This window comes from Scyliorhinus canicula, chromosome 4 (assembly GCF_902713615.1).
Source record: "Scyliorhinus canicula chromosome 4, sScyCan1.1, whole genome shotgun sequence".
Classification (NCBI taxonomy): Eukaryota; Metazoa; Chordata; class Chondrichthyes; order Carcharhiniformes; family Scyliorhinidae; genus Scyliorhinus; species Scyliorhinus canicula.
In genome coordinates, this window is record NC_052149.1 from 30,227,969 (window position 1) to 30,249,577 (window position 21,609).

Genomic DNA, 21,609 nt, shown 5'->3' on the forward strand with positions numbered 1-21,609 from the left:
TACTGTACCTGTGTGCTCAATTTTGTGATTCTTGCACAAGACAGCCAGATTCCTCAACAACATTTTGTAGCCACGCCCTATTTTCTTTCTAAGAGTTACTTCTATATTCTTACCACAGTGCATGATCTCTGAATATTATACTTTCCCCACTCACCATTTCCCTTTTGCGGGCATTATATCTTCCTCATCAACTTGCTTTCCTACCTACCTTTTTTTATCTTCAAATTAGGCTGTATAATACAGGGTAGTAGTCCCTTCATGAAGGTAATTAATTTAGAATGGAAATAATTGAGGCCCCCAGAAGTGGTACCTGTGGCATTTCACTAACCCATTTACCCCAACTGTTCTGTTCGCTAATCCCCTCTTTTTAAAAAAAAATTTAAAGTACCCAATTCATTTTTTACAATTAAGGGGCAATTTAGTGTGGCCAATCCACCTAGCCTGCACATCTTTGGGTTGTGGGGCAAAACCAACGCAAACACGGGGAGAATGTGCAAACTCCGCACGGACAGTGACCCAGAGCCGGGATCGAACCTGGGACCTCAGCGCCCTGAGGCAGCAGGGCTAACCCACTGTGCCACCATGCTGCCCTAGCTAATCCCCTCTTCATGCCAATAGATTACACTCCCAACCTCGCTATGTGCTCTTGCCTTGTGCAATAAACTTTTATGCAATGCCTTTTATTGAATGCCTTTTAGAAATCACGAACCTTGCACAACACCTATTAGTTCCCCTTATCCACCTTGCTCATCGCAACTAATAAGTTTGCCAAACACATCATTCATTCAATCAAACAGCGCCCATGATTTTACAGTTTTCTCAATATCATGCCACCTCTAAATGGTAATTTAGACGTTGCTTAACCAGATACCAGTTTAGGAAATATTCACTAGGGAAATTGGGGAACAGGGCTTGCCATGTGAGTTTTGCAAATTATGGAGGGTAAAATGTGAAGCAGAGACTCGTGTCCCGAAAGAAAGGTTCTTATCCGTTTTGAACGTGTGACTTTACTTTGAAATGGTGATCCCCAGTTCTAGATTTTCCAACATCCACCCTGTCAAAACATCCCCGATCTTTAAGATTTTGATCAATGTTGCCTCTTGCTCTTCTGAATCCATAGTGGATACAAACCTAATCTCTCTAATAGTCACCTCTAGAGATGGAGGGTTTCAGCAGCAAATGGGGCAAAGTATGGAGATTAGAAGTGCAAAATTTTTGAACTATAGGACAGCCCAGATGTAACTTGGGCAGACCAAGATCAGTCATGATCGTGTTAAATGGGGCAGCACGGTGGCGCAGTGGGTTAGCCCTGTTGCCTCACGGCGCCGAGGTCCCAGGTTCGATTCCGGCTCTGGGTCACTGTCCGTGTGGAGTTTGCACATTCTCCCTGTGTTTGTGTGGGTTTCGCCCCCACAACCCAAAGATGTGCAGGGTAGGTGAATTGGCCACACTAAATTGCCTCTTAATTGGAAAAAATGAATTGGGTACTCTAAATTTATTTAAAAAAAAAAAAATATGATCGTGTTAAATGGTGGCTTGTGCCATACGACCTGCTCCTATTTCTTTGTCATGTTCTTGAGAAATTAAATGTTTGTTCGTTTTTTTTGGAAAATGTTAATCCTGAATTTTCTTTTTCTTCCCACAGTTTTTGATGGCTGGTTGGGCTACAGGATATACATTCCAGTGTGATCCAGTGGATTACTCAAATAGCCCCACAGCTCTTCGTGTAAGTGCTGAACCTTTTGCTGTTCTTCTGATGTTCTTTAACTGTTTTTTCATGGTCTGATTTGAAGAACATTTGCTGACTATTTCACCCTGTACTGTTTTGTCTCCTCTGAAGTGACCTATATCCATCCCGTGCCCAATATACCTTTCCCCTTTCATATCTCCTGTGCTGTTGAAACACTAATTTATGCATTCATTACCTCCTTTAAATGTGACCATTTAATTACTCTTCTGACTGGTCTCTTATATTCTACCCTCCATGAACATGATTGGCTATATACACGCCACCAAGTGTATACGGGAAGGGTTTTCTCGACCAATATGTTGAGGAACCAACAGGAGAACAGGCCATCTTAGACTGGGTGTTATGCAATGAGAGAGGATTAGTTAGCAATTTAGTTGTGAGAGAACCCTTGGGGATGAGTGACTTGATATGATACAACTATTTTATCATGGTGGATAGTGAGGTAGCTGATTCTGAGACCAGGGTCCTGAATCTCCATAAAGGTAACTATGGTGGTACGAGACACGAGTTGGCTGGGAAACATTATTGAAAGGAAGGGCAATGGCAAGCATTCAAGGAAGGAATAGGGGAACTCCAAAAATTTAAAAAAAATTCCTATTTGGCACAAGTAGCAAGAACTGGTCAAACCATAGCTTAAAAGGGAAATTAGAGATGATATGATTTGACGAGGCATTCAAATTAGCATGAAAAAACAATAGACCAGAGGATTGGGAAAAGTTTCAAATTCAAGGCGACGGACCAAGACATTGATTTTTAAGTAGGGGAATATACAATTTGAAGTAAACTAGTGGGCAACATAAAAACTGACTATAAAAATGTAGGCACCTTTCAGTCAAGTAGGGGGGGGGGGGGGGGGGGGGAGAGGAGATTTATAATGGGGAACAAACATGGCTGAGAACTGAATTTGTACAATTTGCTTCTGTAAAGGAAGATGTGCTGAAGGAAGTTAGTATTGGTAAAGAAATGGTTTTGGAAAAATTAATGGGATTGAAGGTGGGTAAATCTTCATGGCTTGTTCATCTTCATCCCAGAGTAATTGAGAAAATGGCCTTCGAAATAGTGGATCCATTGGTGGTCATTTTCCAAAAGTCTTTGGACTCTGGAATGGGTCCTACAGATTGGAGGGTAGCTAATATATATAATTGTGCTATTCAAAGGGAGGTAGACAGAAACCGGGAACTATAAACCAGTCGGCAGTGGGGAAGTTGCTAGAGTCCAAATGATTTCGTAGCACAGCATTTGGAAAGCAGTGATGTAATCAGACAAAGTCAGTATGGATTTACAAAAAGGGAAATTGTGCTTGACAAATCTACTAGAATTCTTTGAACATGTAATTAGTAGAGTTGACCAGGGTGAACCGCTGGATGTGGCTTATTTAGACTTTCAGAAGGCTTTCGACAAAGTCTCAGCATGGGATTACGGGTACTGTCTTGATGGATAGAAAGCTGGTTAGCACAGGAGGCAGAAAGTTGGAATAAATGGATCTTTTTAGCAGGCAGTAGTGGGGTACTTCAGGGATCTGTGCTAGGACCCCAACTGTTCACATTATATATTAATGATTTGGAGGAAGGAACTAAATGTATAATCTCCTGATTTGCAAATGATACAAAGTTGGGTAGGAGGGTGAGTTGTGAGGAGGATGTAGAGACGCTTCAGTGGGAATTGGACAGGCTGAGTGGGCGGGCATATTGTCATGTGAGAGTACCTTTAAGAAATGATGCTTACTACTGCAGTGATGTCAGAGTGGGTGGAGCTGGGCTGTCTGTTAGCTTTTTACTTTTGTTTTTGAGCAGGCTGCATGATGTGTTTTAGTTTCGTTTTCAGAGCTGGATAGCTGCAGTCACAGCCAGAAGGTGTATGAATCTCTCTCGTTAATCTAAAGACTGTAAATCGATCCTGGTGATTTAAAACTAATGACAGTAGTGACTTTAAACCTAATGTGCTTCTGTTGAAAGGTGTTTAAGTCTTATGGATGTTAAAAGGAAAGCTTAAAGGATTACTTAGTGTTGTATTCTTTGGGGGTTGTATTGGAATTAATGGTTGTGAAGATGTTCACTATGTTTTAAAACATAAAGTTGAGTTCATAGAATAAACATTGTTTTGCTTTAAAAAGTACTTTTCCATTTCTGCTGTGCCACATCTGTAGAGTGGGCCGTGTGCTCCCCATACCACAATCTATTAAAAGCTGTGGGTCGGGGAACTCCATGATACACTTTGGGGTTCTCTGAACCCTGGCCCATAACTATGTATGGCAGGTACAGTAGATATGGATAAATGAGGTTCTGCTTTGGTAGCAAAAATAGGAAGGCAGATTATTATTTTAATGGGTGTAAATTGAGAGAGGTGAATACTCAGCAAGACTTTGGCATGCTTGTGTATCAGTCGCTGAAAGTAAGTGCGCAGGCAGAAAATAAAGCAAATTATATGTGGGCCTTCCTAGTGCGAGGATTAGAGTATAGGAATAGGGATGTTTTATTGTGAGGCCACACTGGAGTAGTATGTGCAGTTTTGGTGTCCTTAAATCTGAGGAAGGATGTTCTTGCTATGGAGGGAATGCTGTGAAGGTTTATCAGGCTGATTCCTGGTATGGTGGGACTGTAATATGAGCGACTAAATCGGTTGGATTATATTCATTGGCATTTAGTAGAAGAGTGAGTGGGGATCTACTAACTTTTCATTCTGACCAGATTAGACAGGGTAGATTCAAAAAAATGTTCCCCATGGTGGGGGAAGTCCAGAACTGGGGTCATAGTTTGAGGATAAGGGCTAAACCTTTTTCGGACTGAGGTGGGTTCACCCACGAGAGTGAGTGGTGAACCTGTGGAATTTACTAACACAAAGTAGTTGAGGCCAAAACATTTATGCAATTGAGTTGGATATAGCTCTTGTGGTTAAGAGGGAGGGGAAAAGGAGAGAAAGGCAGGATCAGGGTCTTCAACTTGATGATTAGCCGATTAGCCATGATAATGAATGGAGGAGCAGGCTTGAAGGGCCAACATCTCCTCCTGCTTCTATCTTCCATGTATGTTTCTATGTATTATAGGGACCATTATTCTGCAAACTTATAAAATTCATGGGAAACCATCAGGGCCAGGTGATTTACCCATCTGCATCAACCCAAAACAGTTCCGAATTCTGGGCCCTAAGATTCATCATGGCCAAACTCTGGGCTGCGATTTATAGAAATTTCAAACAAATATTTCACAAGGCACATTGACCTTTTGGGCGGGGCGGAAACCAAATAGTCACTCGAGTCCTGTGCAATCTCTCAAGGCGCTGCCAGCCACCTCGGCTGATGAGCTAAAAAGTGACTGGCCGCCTTGTTCACCAAATACACCCTTCAAACATCAACTGGCCCACACTTTAGCCGATGATAATAATTCAAATTGTGTCTGGGGGCAGCACGGTGGCACAGTGGTTAGCACTGCTGCCTCACAACTGAGATCCCAGCACTGGGTCACTGTCCATGTGGAGTTTGCACATTTCCCCCCCCCACCACTTTTTTTTGGTTTTTTTCCAGGCAGTGAGTTCAGAATCCCACCATCCAGGGTGAAAAAAAGCTATTTCTCTAATCCCCTTGCCATAAATCAACCCTCTTTTTCCACCCACCCCCTCCCTGTATTGACCCCTATATTAACGGGAAACATTTCTCCCCATATGCCCCTCAAAATTTTGTACACCTCAAATCCAAACCTCCTTCGACCTTCTGAGTAATGCCTGTTCTAAGCTTGTTGGCGGTGATCCTTGCGTATTTTTTTTGCCTTTTCAAACTGCTTTTCGGACAATACTGGGTTTTCCGTCATTTTCTTTGCTTGCGTTCGAAATTTCAAATTTGTCTCGTGTATCACACCCATCTGGCGACTGAATCATCCCGTGGAACTCCCCTTTGCCGTGGCAACTGCAATAAACATTACCTCTGCTGCTGTTTTGAACAACCCTCCCATAACCCAGCACACTACCATGTGCGATGGTGATAGGCATGCACCACTTTTTCAAATAAAAGTATTCTATCTTTTTTAAACCTTCCAAAGCAGCTCATTTTTGAGGGGCCTGCAGCTTTGTGTGGAAACGGCTCTCCTGGGAACTCTGACACCCTTGCAGACTGGTGTCCCTCTGCTTCACAAACCAGCTCTGGTAGCCAGGCAAGCTGCTCAGTGGCAACCCCATAGGGTCTTTATTTAATGGAATAGAGACTGCATTGAAATAAAGTTGATTTGCAGTTGCTGATTCAATGCCAGTTTTATTAATTTTTATGTTGATCAAATGTGTTTGGTGCCTAATTTAATTAGTTTAACTCTGAGCTGTGTAACTATTGAATAGAACAATTTGGAGATTACATAATGGGCTTTATCCCTTTGCTCTCCATCAGTAGCGTCTGCGGAAATGAATCATCAGTTGCGTCTATGGAAATGAATTAACTTTATTTTCCCACTGAGAATTTTACATTTGTGCCCAATTACCATCTCGGTTGGCCTGACCCTGGGTGTCACTGTGCTCCTCCAACCTGTTTCTCTATTAGATATGTAATCTAGTTTTAGCTGCCCACCATTCTCATCAGCGAACTTTGGTTGTAAATTTCCAATTGGTCATCTAATAAATAATTTTTTAAAAAAGTGGTGGATGAGGCCCCAAAATATCCACCCAGTCACATCCTTGTTCATCTCCTCTCTTACCACTCCCACTAATATGGTCTATATGAGCAGCACAGTGGCTATCACTGTGGCTTCACAGCACCAGGATTCTAGGTTCGATTCCCCGCTGGGTCACTGTCTGTTCGGAGTCAGCATGTTCTCCCCATGTCTATGTGAGTTTCCTCTGGATGCTCCGGTTTCCTCCCACAGTCCAATGACGTGCAGGTTAGGTGGATTGGCCATGCTAAATTGTCCTTGGTCTCCCAAAAAAAGGTTAGGAGGGATTATTGGTTATGGGGATAGAGTGGAAGTGAGGGCTTAAGTGGGTTGGTGCAGACTCAATGGGCTGAATGGCCTCCTTCTGCACTGTATGTTCTATAACATGCCCTCCATTCTAAGTCTTCAATGAGGGAATTCGTCTTCTGGAAGTTCATATATTTAAAAAAAATCCCCTTCCCATACTTATGTATTTAAAAAAAAAAATGTAACCATATTTTTCTTTTGCCCTTCCCCGATCCAATTTTTGTTTATTTTCTGTTTCTCCTGTGGCTAATTGACATTCTCGATCCATGGAAATGATCAGTAAGGGAGATGAGGCCACAATTGGATCAGCCATTGCAGCACAGGTGCTAAGTAAAGATCAAACACCACAGAATACGCCATCTTCGACAGCACAAGCCACATTTGCAGAATCTGCTCGACACCGTTATTTCTAACTATTCATGGCCTGAAGTGTGTTCCACACATAGACTCTGTTCAGACGTCGGAACCCCTGGCCTTTCGAGTTGATGCATTTTCATGTTTGTTTCATCAATGATTGAAAGCAGAGGAATCAAACTTTTCTTCAGGGGATCAAAAAAATGTGGATACGGTCATCTTGCTCGTGTCTTCTTTGTCTCATCAATTTTTAAAAAAGCGTGCAAATGCCATTGCTTGGTTTCTGTGGGGACTAGTCACCAATCATCTCCATTTCTCCCAATGGCTACTTGCATTTGGAATTTTTTGATAGCTTGTAGTTTTGGTTGGATTGTGTATATTGTTTTAAGATGAAACGATATAGACATAGACATAGAACAGCACAGAACAGGCCCTTCGGCCCTCGATGTTGTGCCGAGCAATGATCACCCTACTTAAACCCACGTAACCCGTATACCCGTAACCCAACAATCCCCCCATTAACCTTACACTACAGGCAATTTAGCATGGCCAATCCACCTAACCCGCACATCTTTGGACTGTGGGAGGAAACCGGAGCACCCGGAGGAAACCCACGCACACACGGGGAGGACGTGCAGACTCCACACAGACAGTGACCCAGCCGGGAATCGAACCTAGGACCCTGGAGCTGTGAAGCATTGATGCTAACCACCATGCTACCGTGATATGTCTTGCATTAATTTTTGACATACCAGTGTTCTGCAGATGCCGGTTGCAAACCACTGCTCTAGATGCTGCCTGACGTTCTTGTTGTAGTATACCTTTAAGGGATAGCGGCATGCCATTACTTTGGAAGAGTCCTGATCCAGCCTCCATTTCACTTTAGCCTGGAGCTTAACACCACTGACACAGCCCTGTCGAAGACCTATTACAACAGTGCTGAGTGCATTCTTTTGCACTTTGTTACTTCAGATTTTCAGTACTTGGTGTCACCAACTGCGCTGGCACCAACTTTTATTTTTCTATATTTACATAATCAACAGACAGACATGGAAACATATTTGATCCATATGGCCTCAAAGGTAAGAACTGTGGTATTGGGAAAGTAGGCATAAAAAACAAATCATATTTCCTTTGTAGGTGTAATATTCCAATTAAGAATGTCTTGCTTCATGCATTTTGAGTGCAAGAAAATACAGGTTAATAAGTATTCTCGGAAATTCCACCAGTCTCAAAGGAAACAATGGCGACTTTCTGACTGGTTCTTGACTGTTAATCAAACAGCCCTCTCTTGTATCAAGTATTTGAATAACTGGTCTTCTGGGGCTGAGGAGAGGTGGAATGTTTAATTAAAAAATATATATAATAATTACTGCTCCTATCACTTGACTCCTTGGTTTGTGATGCAGGATAATCTTTTGACCCCTGAAGCCGGTTCTGATTTCAACTGGTTGTCGTACTTTCTATGTGCGTACTCTAAATTTGGTATTTTCTTCCATCCCCAGATGGTGCGTGTGGCGTGGTTGTTTTTATTTTCCAAATTTGTTGAACTGTTTGATACGGTAAGTATGATTCCCTCTGCAAATATTTATCTCATCATATGCCTTTGTCAGTGCCTGCTACAAATTCTATCACCCTGCCATTTTAATATTTTTCCTCCGATGGTTAACTCCTCTACTAGTCTCCTTCTATGGAATACAATCCACATTCTATTAATCTTTGCCTGGAAACAGTCCTACATGTTTCTGCTCATGCTTTCAGTGCAAAAGATTGCTGAGTATTGTGCCATTTATATTCAGTGCAAAACGTTTACATAGTTAAACAAATGTGTTAGAAGTTGGCCGGCTGGCTCACAAAACCCTATTGGGAGTATATGCTAATTGTACTTGCCTGCAGGCCTTCGAGGAGATGCAAAGGTTAGCAAGGAGACAAATAGCCTGTAACCATTCAGCCCATCGTCAAATCAGAAAAAAAATGTAATTACTGGCAATCCATTACTTGAGTACCCAGAAATTAAATGGAAAATGTAAATCCCCCAGAGAACTATTTCTAATTTGATTGAGTGATGAGCAATTTAAAAAACACTCAAATGGTTTCCCCCTGCCCCCTGTCTATGCCAGCTCTCTGGAAGAGCAACTTCGCCAGTCCCAATTCTCTGCCCTTTCCCTGTATCCCTACAAAGATTTAAAAAAGAAAATCTCTTCAGGTGCTTATCCAATTCCCTTCCAAAAGCCACAATTGAATTTGTCTTAACCCTGCTCTCAGGCACTGTATTCCAGATTGTGAACACGATTTGTGTGTTAAAAATTGCTCATCACTCAGCCAGCGATTACAGTGTAAATTTCGAGTTTGGTTGGTTGTATCCAAAACACGTCCAAGTGACCCCCAATTTAAACTCCTACTTTTGTTCTAAACGTCCTTTTTTGATGGAGGAGTATTTGCTGACTTCTTGTTTAATGGGAGAGAAGAAAATATTGAAAGGGATGGTCTTTACCTGAACCTGTGGCAACTGGACTTTGAGCCACGCCCAATGGTGGAACCAGTGAATCTTTGGTGGTGGAAGTGCTAGAACTGAGGGACAATGGCTGCTTGCAGGCAGCGGATCTTTTGGGCAGAGGACTTGTGCCCTCTTGAGAGTTTTCCCTGATCATTTGGTTCTTTGCTCATCTGAATTTGAAAATGAGAGGCTGGAAGAGAAATGGAAGATTTGCCAGATCAAATTTTTATCTTGCCATCAAACAGCAACCCATCACACTCGACCATTTTCCCCAAAACTCTCTTGTGTAGTTGGATTGGTTGGTGAAGCTGTGCACTCATTGTGATTGTAGGACGTGGGAACATCAGTGTCTTGTGGCACCATATTACTAATTTCCTTGAATTTAAATTAAAACACTAATGTGTACATGTTGAAGGTTAAATGGGGGTGAGACATTGTGAATACAGCGCACATTCTGTATTAAGTAATCATTGTAACATCTGCCAATTTTCCACAACAAAGTTTTATACTTCGGTGTGAGACCACTAATGAATCTAAGCCGATCCATGCTTTAATCTAAGAAACTGAATCTCATTGCTTCAACCTGGTTTGAACAGAATAATCGTGCTTCAAATTTTTTTTTTTTCTGTTCAAGACGCATGCTTGGTTGGGTTGACATGTTCTCTTACTGTCTTTTTGTTTTTAGGTTTTCTTTGTCTTGCGGAAGAAAAACAGTCAGATTACCTTCCTTCACATCTTTCATCACTCCATCATGCCTTGGACCTGGTGGTGGGGAGTCAAGTTTGGACCAGGTACCCAAAGCTCTACATGACGGTGTCTAAGTTACCCAAAACTCTGTCCTAACTCTCACATGTCATGTTTTCTTAACACCCCGGTGCTTGCCGACAGTGATCCCCAGTTAAGCAATAGTGTTTATGTCATAAAAACAATTCTCAACCTATTTTTAGCTGCTTCTCTGCCTTCATTCGCTCTTCAAATCTGGACTCTTTGATGGTGCCTTTGGCTGTCTATGCTGTAAGCTGTGGTTTCCCTCCTAAACCTCTGTACCCCTCTCCTTTTTAAGGCACTCTTCTTCACCTACCCATTCAAACCAATTGTTTAGTCACCTACTCTGATATTGCCTTTTGTGGCAATTGGGATATTGTGGCAATTGGGATATTGTATATGTTAAAGGTGCTTTTATAATGACCAGTTACTGTATTTGTTTGATTTTAGATGAATACCATTGTTCTTAATGGCTGATTTGTGTTTCTTGTAGGTGGTATGGGATCCTTCCATGCCATGGTGAACTCTATTGTCCATGTCATCATGTACTTCTATTACGGACTGTCTGCAGCAGGTCCAGCTTTTCAGAAATACCTCTGGTGGAAAAAGTATATGACTGCAATCCAACTGGTCAGTGTCACAGTTTTAGTATTTGGATATTTATGAGAAGGGGATGAGGTGTGGTATCCCTTCTTTGTTCTTGGTCTTTTGTGCAGACCTTTATTCTGGCATAAGGGAGGAAGAGCTGCTTGAGCTACAAGTGTTTTCTTTTGAGACTAGAATGGGAAAGTATAGGAACACCCACTATCTAATTTGGAATGGGACAAGGGTGTTTGTAGTGCATCCATCGGTTCAGAGATTCTTTTGTGACTGTTCATTCAGTAAACATGCTCTGAAAACGCTGTATGAGAAAATCCAGTAGTGAGGAGGAAAATGTTTGGATTTATCCAAGACCTTCAATACAAACCTATAAATTAGGGGCATGAGCCAACCATTTGACTCCCTTGTCAATCTAGATTCTAACCCTACCTCCACTACTCACTGGGGAAGAGTTTGAAAAATTCATGATCCTCTTAAGAAAAAAATGTCTCCCTATCTCCGTTTTAAATGGGAGACTCCGTGGATGAGATTTTCCCACCCTCTGCGCCGGAATCTTGTCCGGGGCGGAGAATAGCCGTTCACGCCGGAAATCCAGCACGACGGCACTTCCGTGGACCCCCCCCCCCCCCCCCAAGTCCAGCACGCGTGGTTGACGCAGTGCCGGTCGGGGGTCGTTGGAACATGCCTCCGCGGTTGACCGGCTGAACTCCCGCCAGCGTGGTTTACATGTGGTATCACCCGGTGGAGCTGGGACTCATGGTGGCGGACGGGGGGGGGGGGGGGGGGGGGGGGGCTGCGATCGGGGCCAACTGTTCGGCAGGCAATCGTGATTTGGGAGGGACCTACCTTCCTGTGTGGGCCCGCTGTGTGGCTCCACCATGGGCGGGGGCCACGCGGTCTGGCTAGCAGGGTCCCGCCAGCAGCCAGAGCTGCGGGACACACACCGGTGCTCTGCTAGCCCCCTGGAAAACAAAGAATCACCGTGGACCTTCGAGGAAAAAGTCCAGAGTGATTCTCGCCCATTTTCTGGTGGGCGTGGGTACTTAGTCCCCAGAAGGGAGAATCCCGCCCCTTATTTTTAAACAGTTTCCCAGTTCTAGTCTGCCTTCCAAGAAGAAACCTCCTTTCAGCATCCACCCTGTTGAGTCCCCTCAGGATCTTGTGTCAATAAGATCACCTCTCATTCATTCTTCTGAACTCCAATGGATAGAGGCCCAATCTTTCCTCCTAGAACCACCCTCCCTTCCCACACCAGTCAGGTGAACCTTCCTGGAACAGCTTTTAACTACTCACTTATACCCTTTTTCTTAAATAAGGAAACCAAAACTGTATAACTGTGGCAAAACATCCCAGTGTATATTCCATAAACGACATTCCATTTGCCGCCTTAATCATTTGCTATACTTGCATGCTAACCACTTTGTGTTTCATGTAGCAGGGCACGCAGATCCCCCTTCTGCTGCTTTTCTATTTCTACCAAGTGGGGCAAGTTCACGTTTTCATGGCTTCTGGACATCCAAAGTACTCATTGTTTTTGAAGTGTAACTGTTGTAATGGTAGGAAATGGTTTAGGGGCTGGTTTAGCATAGGGCTAAATAGGTAGCTTTTGAAGCAGACCAAGGCAGGCCAGCAGCACGGTTCAATTCCTGTACCAGCCTCCCTGAAAAGGCGCCTTTTCACAGTAACTTCATTTGAAGTCTGCTTGTGACAATAAGCGATTTTCATTTCATTTTTTAAATGTGGGCACCCAAGGTGCCACAATCAGTGACCTCATGACCAAATAATCGGATATATTGGATAGAATCATTATTTCCACACCGTTTTCCTTTTTAAAAAAAAAAAAAAAAAAAATTTCTGTTGAATATGCATCCCACCATCCTCTTCAATCAGTGAGCATAATTCACTGTCTTTTGGTAAATTCTTGTGGGTACTGTACCATCTGACAAATTTGAGGGATAAACATTGACTGGGATGCTGGGGCGAATGTCCTTGCCATTGAAGTGCCACTAGATTTTTAACAGCCAGTTGAGAGGGGAGTTTAATGTCTTTAAGCAGGGTAGCAACATGGATTGAATGGTATAGATAGCAGTGCCAAGGTGTGTGGTAATGCCAGGACTAAGATCTATTGATGGCGACACACTAGCACAGTGGTTAGCACTGTTGTTTCCCGGCTCCAGGGTCCCAGTTTCAATTCCCAGCTTGGGTCACTGCCTGTGCGGAGTCTGCAAGTTCTCCCCGTGTCTGCGTGGGTTTCTTCCAGGTGCTCCGGTTTCCTCCCACAGTCCAAAAGATGTGCAGGTTAGGTTAGGTGGATTGGCCATGCAAAATTGCCCTTCGTGTCCAGAAACGTTAGGTGGGGTTACTGGGTTATGTGGAAAAGGATGGAGGTGTGGGCTTAAGCAGGGTGCTCTTTCCAAGGGCCGGTGCAGACTTGATGGGCCGAATGGCCTCCTTCTGCACTGTAAATTCTATGATCTTGTACTTGACTCTTGCGATGGTGATATTATTTTCGGTGTCCCTCTGAGTTGAACTGTTTACAATCGGCGCTGTTTGTGTTGTTCCCTGAACTGAGGTGCAGTACCTGTTGCTATTTTTTTTATTTGTTTCTATTTTTCTTTTCAGGTCCAGTTTGTTGTCGTCTCACTGCATGTCACCCAGTACTACTTCATGGATCACTGTGATTACCAGTTCCCCATCTTCATCCATCTCGTGTGGATGTATGGAACATTCTTTTTTGTCCTTTTCTCCAATTTCTGGTACCAGGCCTACACAAAGGGCAGGAGGCTGCCCAAAGTCCGAGATGAGAAACTGAGAGCAGTCATGAAGAACGGAAAGCCAGCAGCAGAGAATGGTGGGCATTTGCTGGAAAACGGGAAGGTGATGAATGGCAAAGTGAAGACCAATTAACAGGAAAATAACTTTTTTAAAAATAAAACCAATTATTGTATTTTTGTTTTTTGGAAAGTTTTCGGGAGGGAGGGGGCAGCGATTTATCTGGTTTTGAACTTGGACTTAAGAATTTCATGCAGTCGATTTAATCAGCTCTGGCACCAAGTTGAAATTCAACCTGGAAAAAGCTGTTGACTAAATATTTTTAAGGATCCTGTGTAATTAACAAATGATGGGTTTATGGTTAATCAACTCTGGATATTGTTTGAAATCATTGCACTACTTTAATTGACATTGGTTACAAGGATAACCCAGATTGTGACTTGGGAAATGGACCCCCATGCCTCTGACTTGAGAGAAGGCCTCTGACTTGAGAGAAGGCCTGTTCGACACTCGTCTGCCTCAGCCTAATCCACGGACATCCTGAGGAGTTGAATATGTGCAATTTTCCAGTCTCTACCATCTTACAATCGCCGCCAGTGTTGCATTTTAACAATACCCCAGATCTGCAAAGAACTAAAGTGTGTAACGATGTTGCCTTTAACCCTTCCTCCGAAAACCTGCGAACAATTAAACCCATTATGCTGTCTAGTCTAGCCACCATCACTAAGCAGTGAAGGCCATGTAAAATTTCCTTCAAATGGCCCACCTGGTTGGACCTGTCTTTAGTAATTTATACTATCTGTCACTATAAAATGTAACATTATACTAACACAAGTAGACATTTTAGGTATTTTACTTGATTCTAGCAAAGTTGCTGTATATTTTGGGAATGAAGGAAACCCCAATATTTTAAATAAATAAAAGCTGCTAGGTGGGACAGTGTTAATGTGGCGGGGAGATAATTTTTTTATTAATGTTTTGTGGTGGGCAGGGAGCAGAGTCAGCTTTAAACGTCCAGTACTTGCTAAATACCCTGTAGGCAGTGAGTCCCATGAGTATCCCTTTCCTCTTGATCTGTCATTACTGGGGACTGAATAACCAGCGAGTCGAGGGGTAGTGCTCACCATTCCCCCCCAAAGTGAGTTCTAATTGGTCCCTGGAGAGGCGAGATCGACTGAAATAGATGCTGTAACCAGATTGTCTATTCAATGTATAGTGGAGTAACAACTTCCAACCTACACATTTGAGTATAGGAGCTTGGAGTGTATATATATCTACTCCTTTTTCACTTGCTCTTGTCCGAAGAGACTTTCACCTCTGCCCTACTATTCCAATCTAAAGCTGCAAGATTAAAAGGACGCAGGTTGGTGCTGTATATACGTATGGTTTCTCTTCAGTAGGTGCCAGCTGCATTTGGAGCTGAGTGTCATGTGAAGCAGCTCCAGGGCATAAACGTCAATAGCACTCCTCATCCGCATTAAGCTCCATTTAGGAGCGATACAAAGTACTGTACATGGAAAGCAATGCAGATATATCTTTAGTTCTTTGCAAATCTTGCTGCTTGTTTCAGTCAAAATCGATCCCCATGAGTTTTTAATAAAAACAGTGAAGGAAGATCTCTGGGATTATGATATCACAGGAGCAAGTTCCAAAAGGAATTCTCTGACTCTGAAATAAATTCAATTTCAAAACATAAATGTTTGGTCTGATTTTCTTGGTGTTATTATTTGCAGCTGACAAGACATTATTTTCTCTCTCCTCTTGATGGATTTACAAATTACAAAGAGGCTCATTCTTTGGTTCTTCAAACAGTTTACCCCAAATGAAATTTTGCTTCACGTTTACACCACGGTTGCTGAGCGCTTCATTCTTGTTTCCTCCAATTTAATCGCTTGAGACTTCACTTTGAGGATATTTTCATAATTCATGTCATAATTCTGCTAGAATTTCTATATTTTCCTTCTAGACTTGGGATCCGTTAACCTGGAAAATACATAACAATGAACCTCATTTTACAGGCCCACGTAGGTTATCCTGATGCATTGAAGATAGGCTTTGTGTGGGAACACTTGGTTGTGAAGCATGAGAGATAAACAAAAGCCTTATCATCCTGGACTTCAATATAGTTTCCTCTCAAACTTGTGTAGGGTTTGGTGAGCTGGCAGTATACCTACTGTGGATTTTGATGTAGGTTTTCCAGCCTATGTTTGGGGAGTGGGGAGGAAACTTCATTACCAGCTCCTAACTTGCCACAACCTGAGCCTTTAAAGACAGAAAAGAAAAAATAGGAGCGGGAGGAGGCCATTCAGCCCTTGAAGCCCGCTCAGTCATTCATAGAATTTACAGTGCAGAAGGAGGCCATTTGGCCCATCTAGTCTGCACCGGCCCTTAGAAAGTTCACTGCACACCTACACCCTATCCCAGTAACCTCACCCTTTTTATGGACACGAAAGGCAATTTAGCATGGCCAATCCATCGAACCTGCACATCTACGGACTGTGGGAGGAAACCCACGCGCACACACTGGGAGGATGTGTTACGGTAGCATGGTGGTTAGCATAAATGCTTCACAGCTCCAGGGTCCCAGGTTCGGTTCCCGGCTGGGTCACTGTCTGTGCGGAGTCTGCACGTCCTCCCCGTGTGTGCGTGGGTTTCCTCCGGGTGCTCCGGTTTCCTCCCACAGTCCAAAGATGTGCGGGTTAGGTGGATTGGCCATGCTAAATTGCCCGTAGTGTCCTAAAAGTAAGGTTAAAGGGGGGTTGTTGGGTTACGGGTATAGGGTGGATACGTGGGTTTGAGTAGGGTGATCATTGCTCGGCACAACATCGAGGGCCAAAGGGCCTGTTCTGTGCTGTACTGTTCTATGTCTATGTTCTATGTGCAGACTCCGCACAGACAGTGACCCACGCCAAGAATCGAACCTGGGACCCTGGAGTTATGAAGCACATGTTAACCACTCACCGGGTGCTCCGGTTTCCTCTCCAGTCGTGAAAGACGTACTGTTGGGTTATTTGGGCATTCTTAATTCTCCCTCCGTGTACCCGAACAGGCGCCGGAATGTGGCGATTAGGGGCTTTTCACAGTAACTTCATTGCAGTGTAAATGTAAGCCAACTTGTGACAAAGATTATTATTCAATAATAGGAAGAGTCACACTGGTTGACCTGTCTTTGCTTGGGGTTATTGTTCAATGTCGGACTGTTGATCTGACATCAAGTATTGATGAGCAGAAACCTCCAGTTACATTTTGGGAAGGCTGAAACCATAATTTCTGGTCCCCCACTCCAAACACTTCCACCAACCTTGTGCCTATCTCTGGCAACAGTCAGTGATGCCAATGTTACAAACCGGTTTATATTTGACCTTGAGGTGGACTGACCACTCGCCAACCATATCATTAAGACTGCTTTTATAACATTGCCCGTGCCATGGCTCATCTGCTGCTGAAACCATAATGAGTGCATTTGTTACCTCTGGTCTTAATGCACTCCTGGCTGGTTTCCCTCTACCCTCTGCAAACATGAGCTCGTCCAAAACTTCCTGCTGTGCATGTCCTGACTCTCAGCAGTTTTGTGCCTGTACTCATTGACCTGTGTTGGTTGTGCGATCTCTTTTTAAAATACTCATCATTAACTTCTCTATGATTTCACCTCTCCCCATGTCTAATTTCCTCCAACCAACTCAACTCCTCTCCCCCCCCCCCCCCCCCCCCCCCCCCAATAATTCAATTCTGGTCTTTTGAGCATCCCTGATTTTTAACTGTACCAAGAATTCTCTCCCTCAACTTTGCTACCCCTATTTATAACGAGCTGTTTAACTGACCTCTGTGACCACGCTCGTGGCTCAGTGTCTTTGTTTTATAATTCTCTTGTGAAGCCGCTTGGAATATTTTGTTGTATTACAGGTGCTAAATAAATTATGTTTGTTTTGAACCCAATAACAAATTTAGCAAAGTCACTGTTCAGGTTAGTGAAGCCAAACTGGTTCTGTTATGGTTATTGGATATTGAATTGTCTTCCCTTTTCCATCACTGCCCATTTTAGTGTATCACATTTAGAAACCTAATTTGTTGACTGGTGCACCATTTTAAGAAGGATGGGTTAGTAAATTTGCAGATGACACGAAGGTCGGTGGAGTTGTGGATAGTGCTGAAGGATGTTATAGGTTACAGAGGGACATAGATAAGCTGCAGAGCTGGGCTGAGAGGTGGCAGATTGAGTTTAATGCGGAAAAGTGTGAGGTGGTTCACTTTGGAAGGAGTAACAGGAATGCAGAGTACTGGGCTAATGGCAAGATTCTTGGTAGTGTAGATGAACAGAGAGATCTCTGCATCCAGGTACATAAATCCCTGAAAGTTGCCACCCAGGTTAATAGGGCTATTAAGGCATATGGTGTGCTAGCCTTTATCAGTAGGGGCATTGAGTTTCGGAGCCACGAGGTCATGCTGCAGCTGTACAAAACTCTGCTGCGGCCGCACCTGGAGTACTGCGTGCAGTTCTAGTCACCACATTATAGGAAGGATGTGGAAGCTTTGGAAAGGGTTCAGAGGAGATTTACTAGGATGTTGCCTAGTATGGAGGGAAGGTCTTACGAGGAAAGGCTCAGGGACTTGAGGTTGTTTTTGTTAGAAAGGAGAAGGCTGAGAGGTGACTTAATACAGACATATATGATAGTCAGAGGGTTAGATAGGGTGGACAGTAAGAGTCTTTTTCCTCGGATGGTGATGACCAACACGAGGGGACATAGCTTTAAATTGAGGGGTGGTAGATATAGGACAGATGTCAGAGGCAGTTTCTTTACTCAGAGTAGTAGGGGTGTGGAACGCCCTGCCTGCAACAGTAGTAGACTCGCCAACTTTAAGGGTATTTAAGTGGTCACTGGATAGACATATGGATGAAAATGGAATAGTGTAGGTCAGATGGTTTCACAGGTCGGCGCAACATCGAGGGCCGAAGGGCCCGTACTGCGCTGTAACGTTCTATGTTCTAACTACTTTTTAATCTTGTATTTCTCTGATAAGTCAGCAAGAGTTAACAAATGTTGTTACACCATTGAAACAATCTCCAACTTCAGTGATGCTGTGCCAGAAAATGGAGAAATGTGCATCCACACACCGTTTAAACTGTCTGGGGAAGATGTTGAGCAAGACTTTATGCTCAGGAGAGATGCTGTAGGATCAGCTTGGGTGTTCCTGCCCTCTAAATGTCTTGCCTCAGCTAGGTACTTGATCATGTAGGTACTTGATCATAGTGGCAGGGAATCCTGGAGCAGGTCCACCAACAATTTTTTTTTTTTTGGTTTTCCCCCACCCCCCCTTACGCCACTGTCAAAATAGAGTAAATCTGACAATCTGAGCCTGCCCTTGTGATTTACATGACAATTCTAAGGGTGGGAAGGATACCTTCTGGTGCACCAGTGCTGTAAACATGTTTATACTGCTTTCATCAATTATAAACAGTTAAAACCTATGCCATGGTTTAATGTTATAGGACTAACTGTGAATACCTCTTGCAAATTAAAAATCTGCGGAGCCGCAGCTTCCACCTCCAATGCCTATTTGTGTAGTAAGCCCTTGTGGGCAATGGCCAAAGGGCATGTGCTTTTCTTTGCTTTAAAGCCTACTATCAGTAATTTTTGTTTCAACTATTTGCATATTGCCCTGAATGCTGTTTGTATGTTTTAACATGCATGTCACCTGGACAATGAGGGGTTGCATGGTAATTAGCCATAGCCCGCAAAGGACCATAGACAGCTCTTGCCATTTGAGACAGTTATGTATAGCTGGAGGGAGGAGCACAACTCTGCAAGCGTAAGGCAGAACATGGGCCTTCGTTGGCTACCACAGCAGATATGGGGGTCTGAACCAATGCCATTCTGTATCACACCGTCATCTAGCCAACTGAGCTAGAGTACAAGGATGCCATGAACATAGTAAAAACCCAAACCTGTTGATGTTAGTTGACGAATAAATCTTGCATAGCGCTTGAGGAGAATTCTCTTGCTCTATGAATAAATTGCATGAGCTATTACACCCACTGGGGAGAGCAGGAACTCCATGTAACATGCTCTTAGCATTGGGGTGTCACCTTGGATAATGTGCTTAAATTTCTGGAGCAGGGCTTGATCACCATCTTAACTCGAGTGTGCGATGGTAAAGGCGAAATAAAAGAATAACGTTCTCGGCTATATTAAAGTGTACTTCCTTCAGTGGGAGAATTATCAGTGTTACTTTCCCTTGTGTTTTCTGTTTTGCCTTCATCATCTCTTTCTTGGGCTTATAATTGTCATCCAATTATCGTCATGTTTTGGAGAACCCTTCTCATCCAATGTGCTTAAAATTGAAGTCCCATATTCTAGATTGAGATTTTAATGTGAGGTGCTTTCAGATTTTTTTTTCAGTCTTCCAGACGGACGGTGCATATTGAGCAAAGCAGCAGCACTGGATGTAAGTGTTTTATTTTTTGTGATTTCCCAGTATGGGTGTCATTTAAATATTCACTATGCTTTTTTTGATCCAATGCGTAGGGATCTCTTTATTAATACAGACCCTAAAGTACGAATGGCTATTGGGTACATTCCAAGCCATTTGTCAGACAAACATTAGTCGACTTGGACCCTTGAATCTGCTCTGCTGTTCAGTAAGATCATAGAATTTACAGTGCAGAAGGAGACCATTCGGCCCATCGAGTATGCACTGGCTCTTTAGTGCACCCTACCCAAGCCCACGCCTTCACCCTATCCCAGTAACCCCAACTCACCTTTTTAAGGGCAATTTATCATGGCCAATCCACCTAACCTGCACATCTTTGGACTATGGGAGGAAACCAGAGCACCCGGAGGAAACCCACGCAGACACTGGGAGAACACGCAGACTCCGCACAGTGACCCAAGCTGGGAATCGAACCTTGGACCCTGGAGATGTGAAGCAACTGTGCTGCCATGGCAGATCTGATTAAAGCCTTAACCCCTGATTCCTGCCAGCCCAAAAGTTCCAAAGATTTGTGAGCATATGAGAAAATAATTCTCCTCATCTAAGTCTTTAAATGAACGACTCCTTTTATTCTTAAACAGTAACCCCTAATTCATATTCACCCTGTCAAGGCCCCTCAGGATCTTAAGGTATCAGTCGTCACCTCTTGTAACTCGACAATTCCAACATTTCCAAAAGGCAATCAATCCCGCAGATTTCCTAATTAGTTGTTGTAGCTGCATACTCGCCTTTTGCAATTCATGCACTAGAACACCCATGCCCCCTTCTCTTGCCATTCAGCTAATTTCTTATTCTTGCTGCCAAAATGGGCGATTTCACCTTTTTTGCACATCATACTCCATTTGTCAGGTCTTTTTTTTATCACTCACTAAACCTGTTTCTTTGTAGCCTCCTCATGTCCTCTTACAATGTACTTTCGCACCTTTTTATGCAACCGCATCTTTGGTCACTTTATCCAAGTCATTTATATAAATTGTAAAAAGGTGAGGTCACAGCACTGATCTGTGGCTCACCATTTATTACATCTTGCAACCAGAAAAAGGCACGTATGCCACCTGTTATGTTGCCCTCTTATACCATGAGCTGGTTTAGCTCAGATGGCTAAACAGCTGGTTTGTGATGCAACAAGCTGGTTTGATGTTGAAGAAGGCCAACAGCGCAGGTTCAATTCTGGTATCTGCTGGGGTTAGTAATGAAGGCCCAGCCTCCTTAACCTTGCCCCTCGCCTAATGGTAGGTGATCCTCCGGTTAAATCACACACCCCCTCCCCTCAAAAGGGGAAAGCAGACTATGTTCACCTGAGACTATGGTGACTTAACACCATGAGCTTTTATGTTATAAACAACCTTTGATGTGGCAGTTTATCAATGCCTTCTAGACATTACAGTACATCCACCTGTTCCTCTTTTATCCACAGTACATGTGTGTCCTTCAAAGAACTCCAATAA

At 43.3% G+C, this 21,609-nt stretch overlaps 1 protein-coding gene across 6 annotated transcripts in view; it reads left to right on the top strand.

Annotated features, from left to right (window-relative positions):
- LOC119964457 (elongation of very long chain fatty acids protein 1-like) overlaps nucleotides 1–15,369 on the top strand; it is a 91,568-nt gene extending 76,199 nt beyond the window's left edge. For all 6 annotated transcript variants that reach the window (XM_038793964.1, XM_038793965.1, XM_038793967.1 and 3 more), the window contains 5 exons: nucleotides 1,646–1,726; nucleotides 8,544–8,600; nucleotides 10,221–10,326; nucleotides 10,794–10,930; nucleotides 13,523–15,369. In XM_038793964.1, the coding sequence (XP_038649892.1) occupies nucleotides 1,646–1,726; nucleotides 8,544–8,600; nucleotides 10,221–10,326; nucleotides 10,794–10,930; nucleotides 13,523–13,807 (666 nt within the window). In that variant the 3' untranslated portion in view covers nucleotides 13,808–15,369. The remainder of the gene's footprint in view (nucleotides 1–1,645; nucleotides 1,727–8,543; nucleotides 8,601–10,220; nucleotides 10,327–10,793; nucleotides 10,931–13,522) is intronic.
- The last annotated feature ends 6,240 nt before the right edge of the window (nucleotides 15,370–21,609 follow it).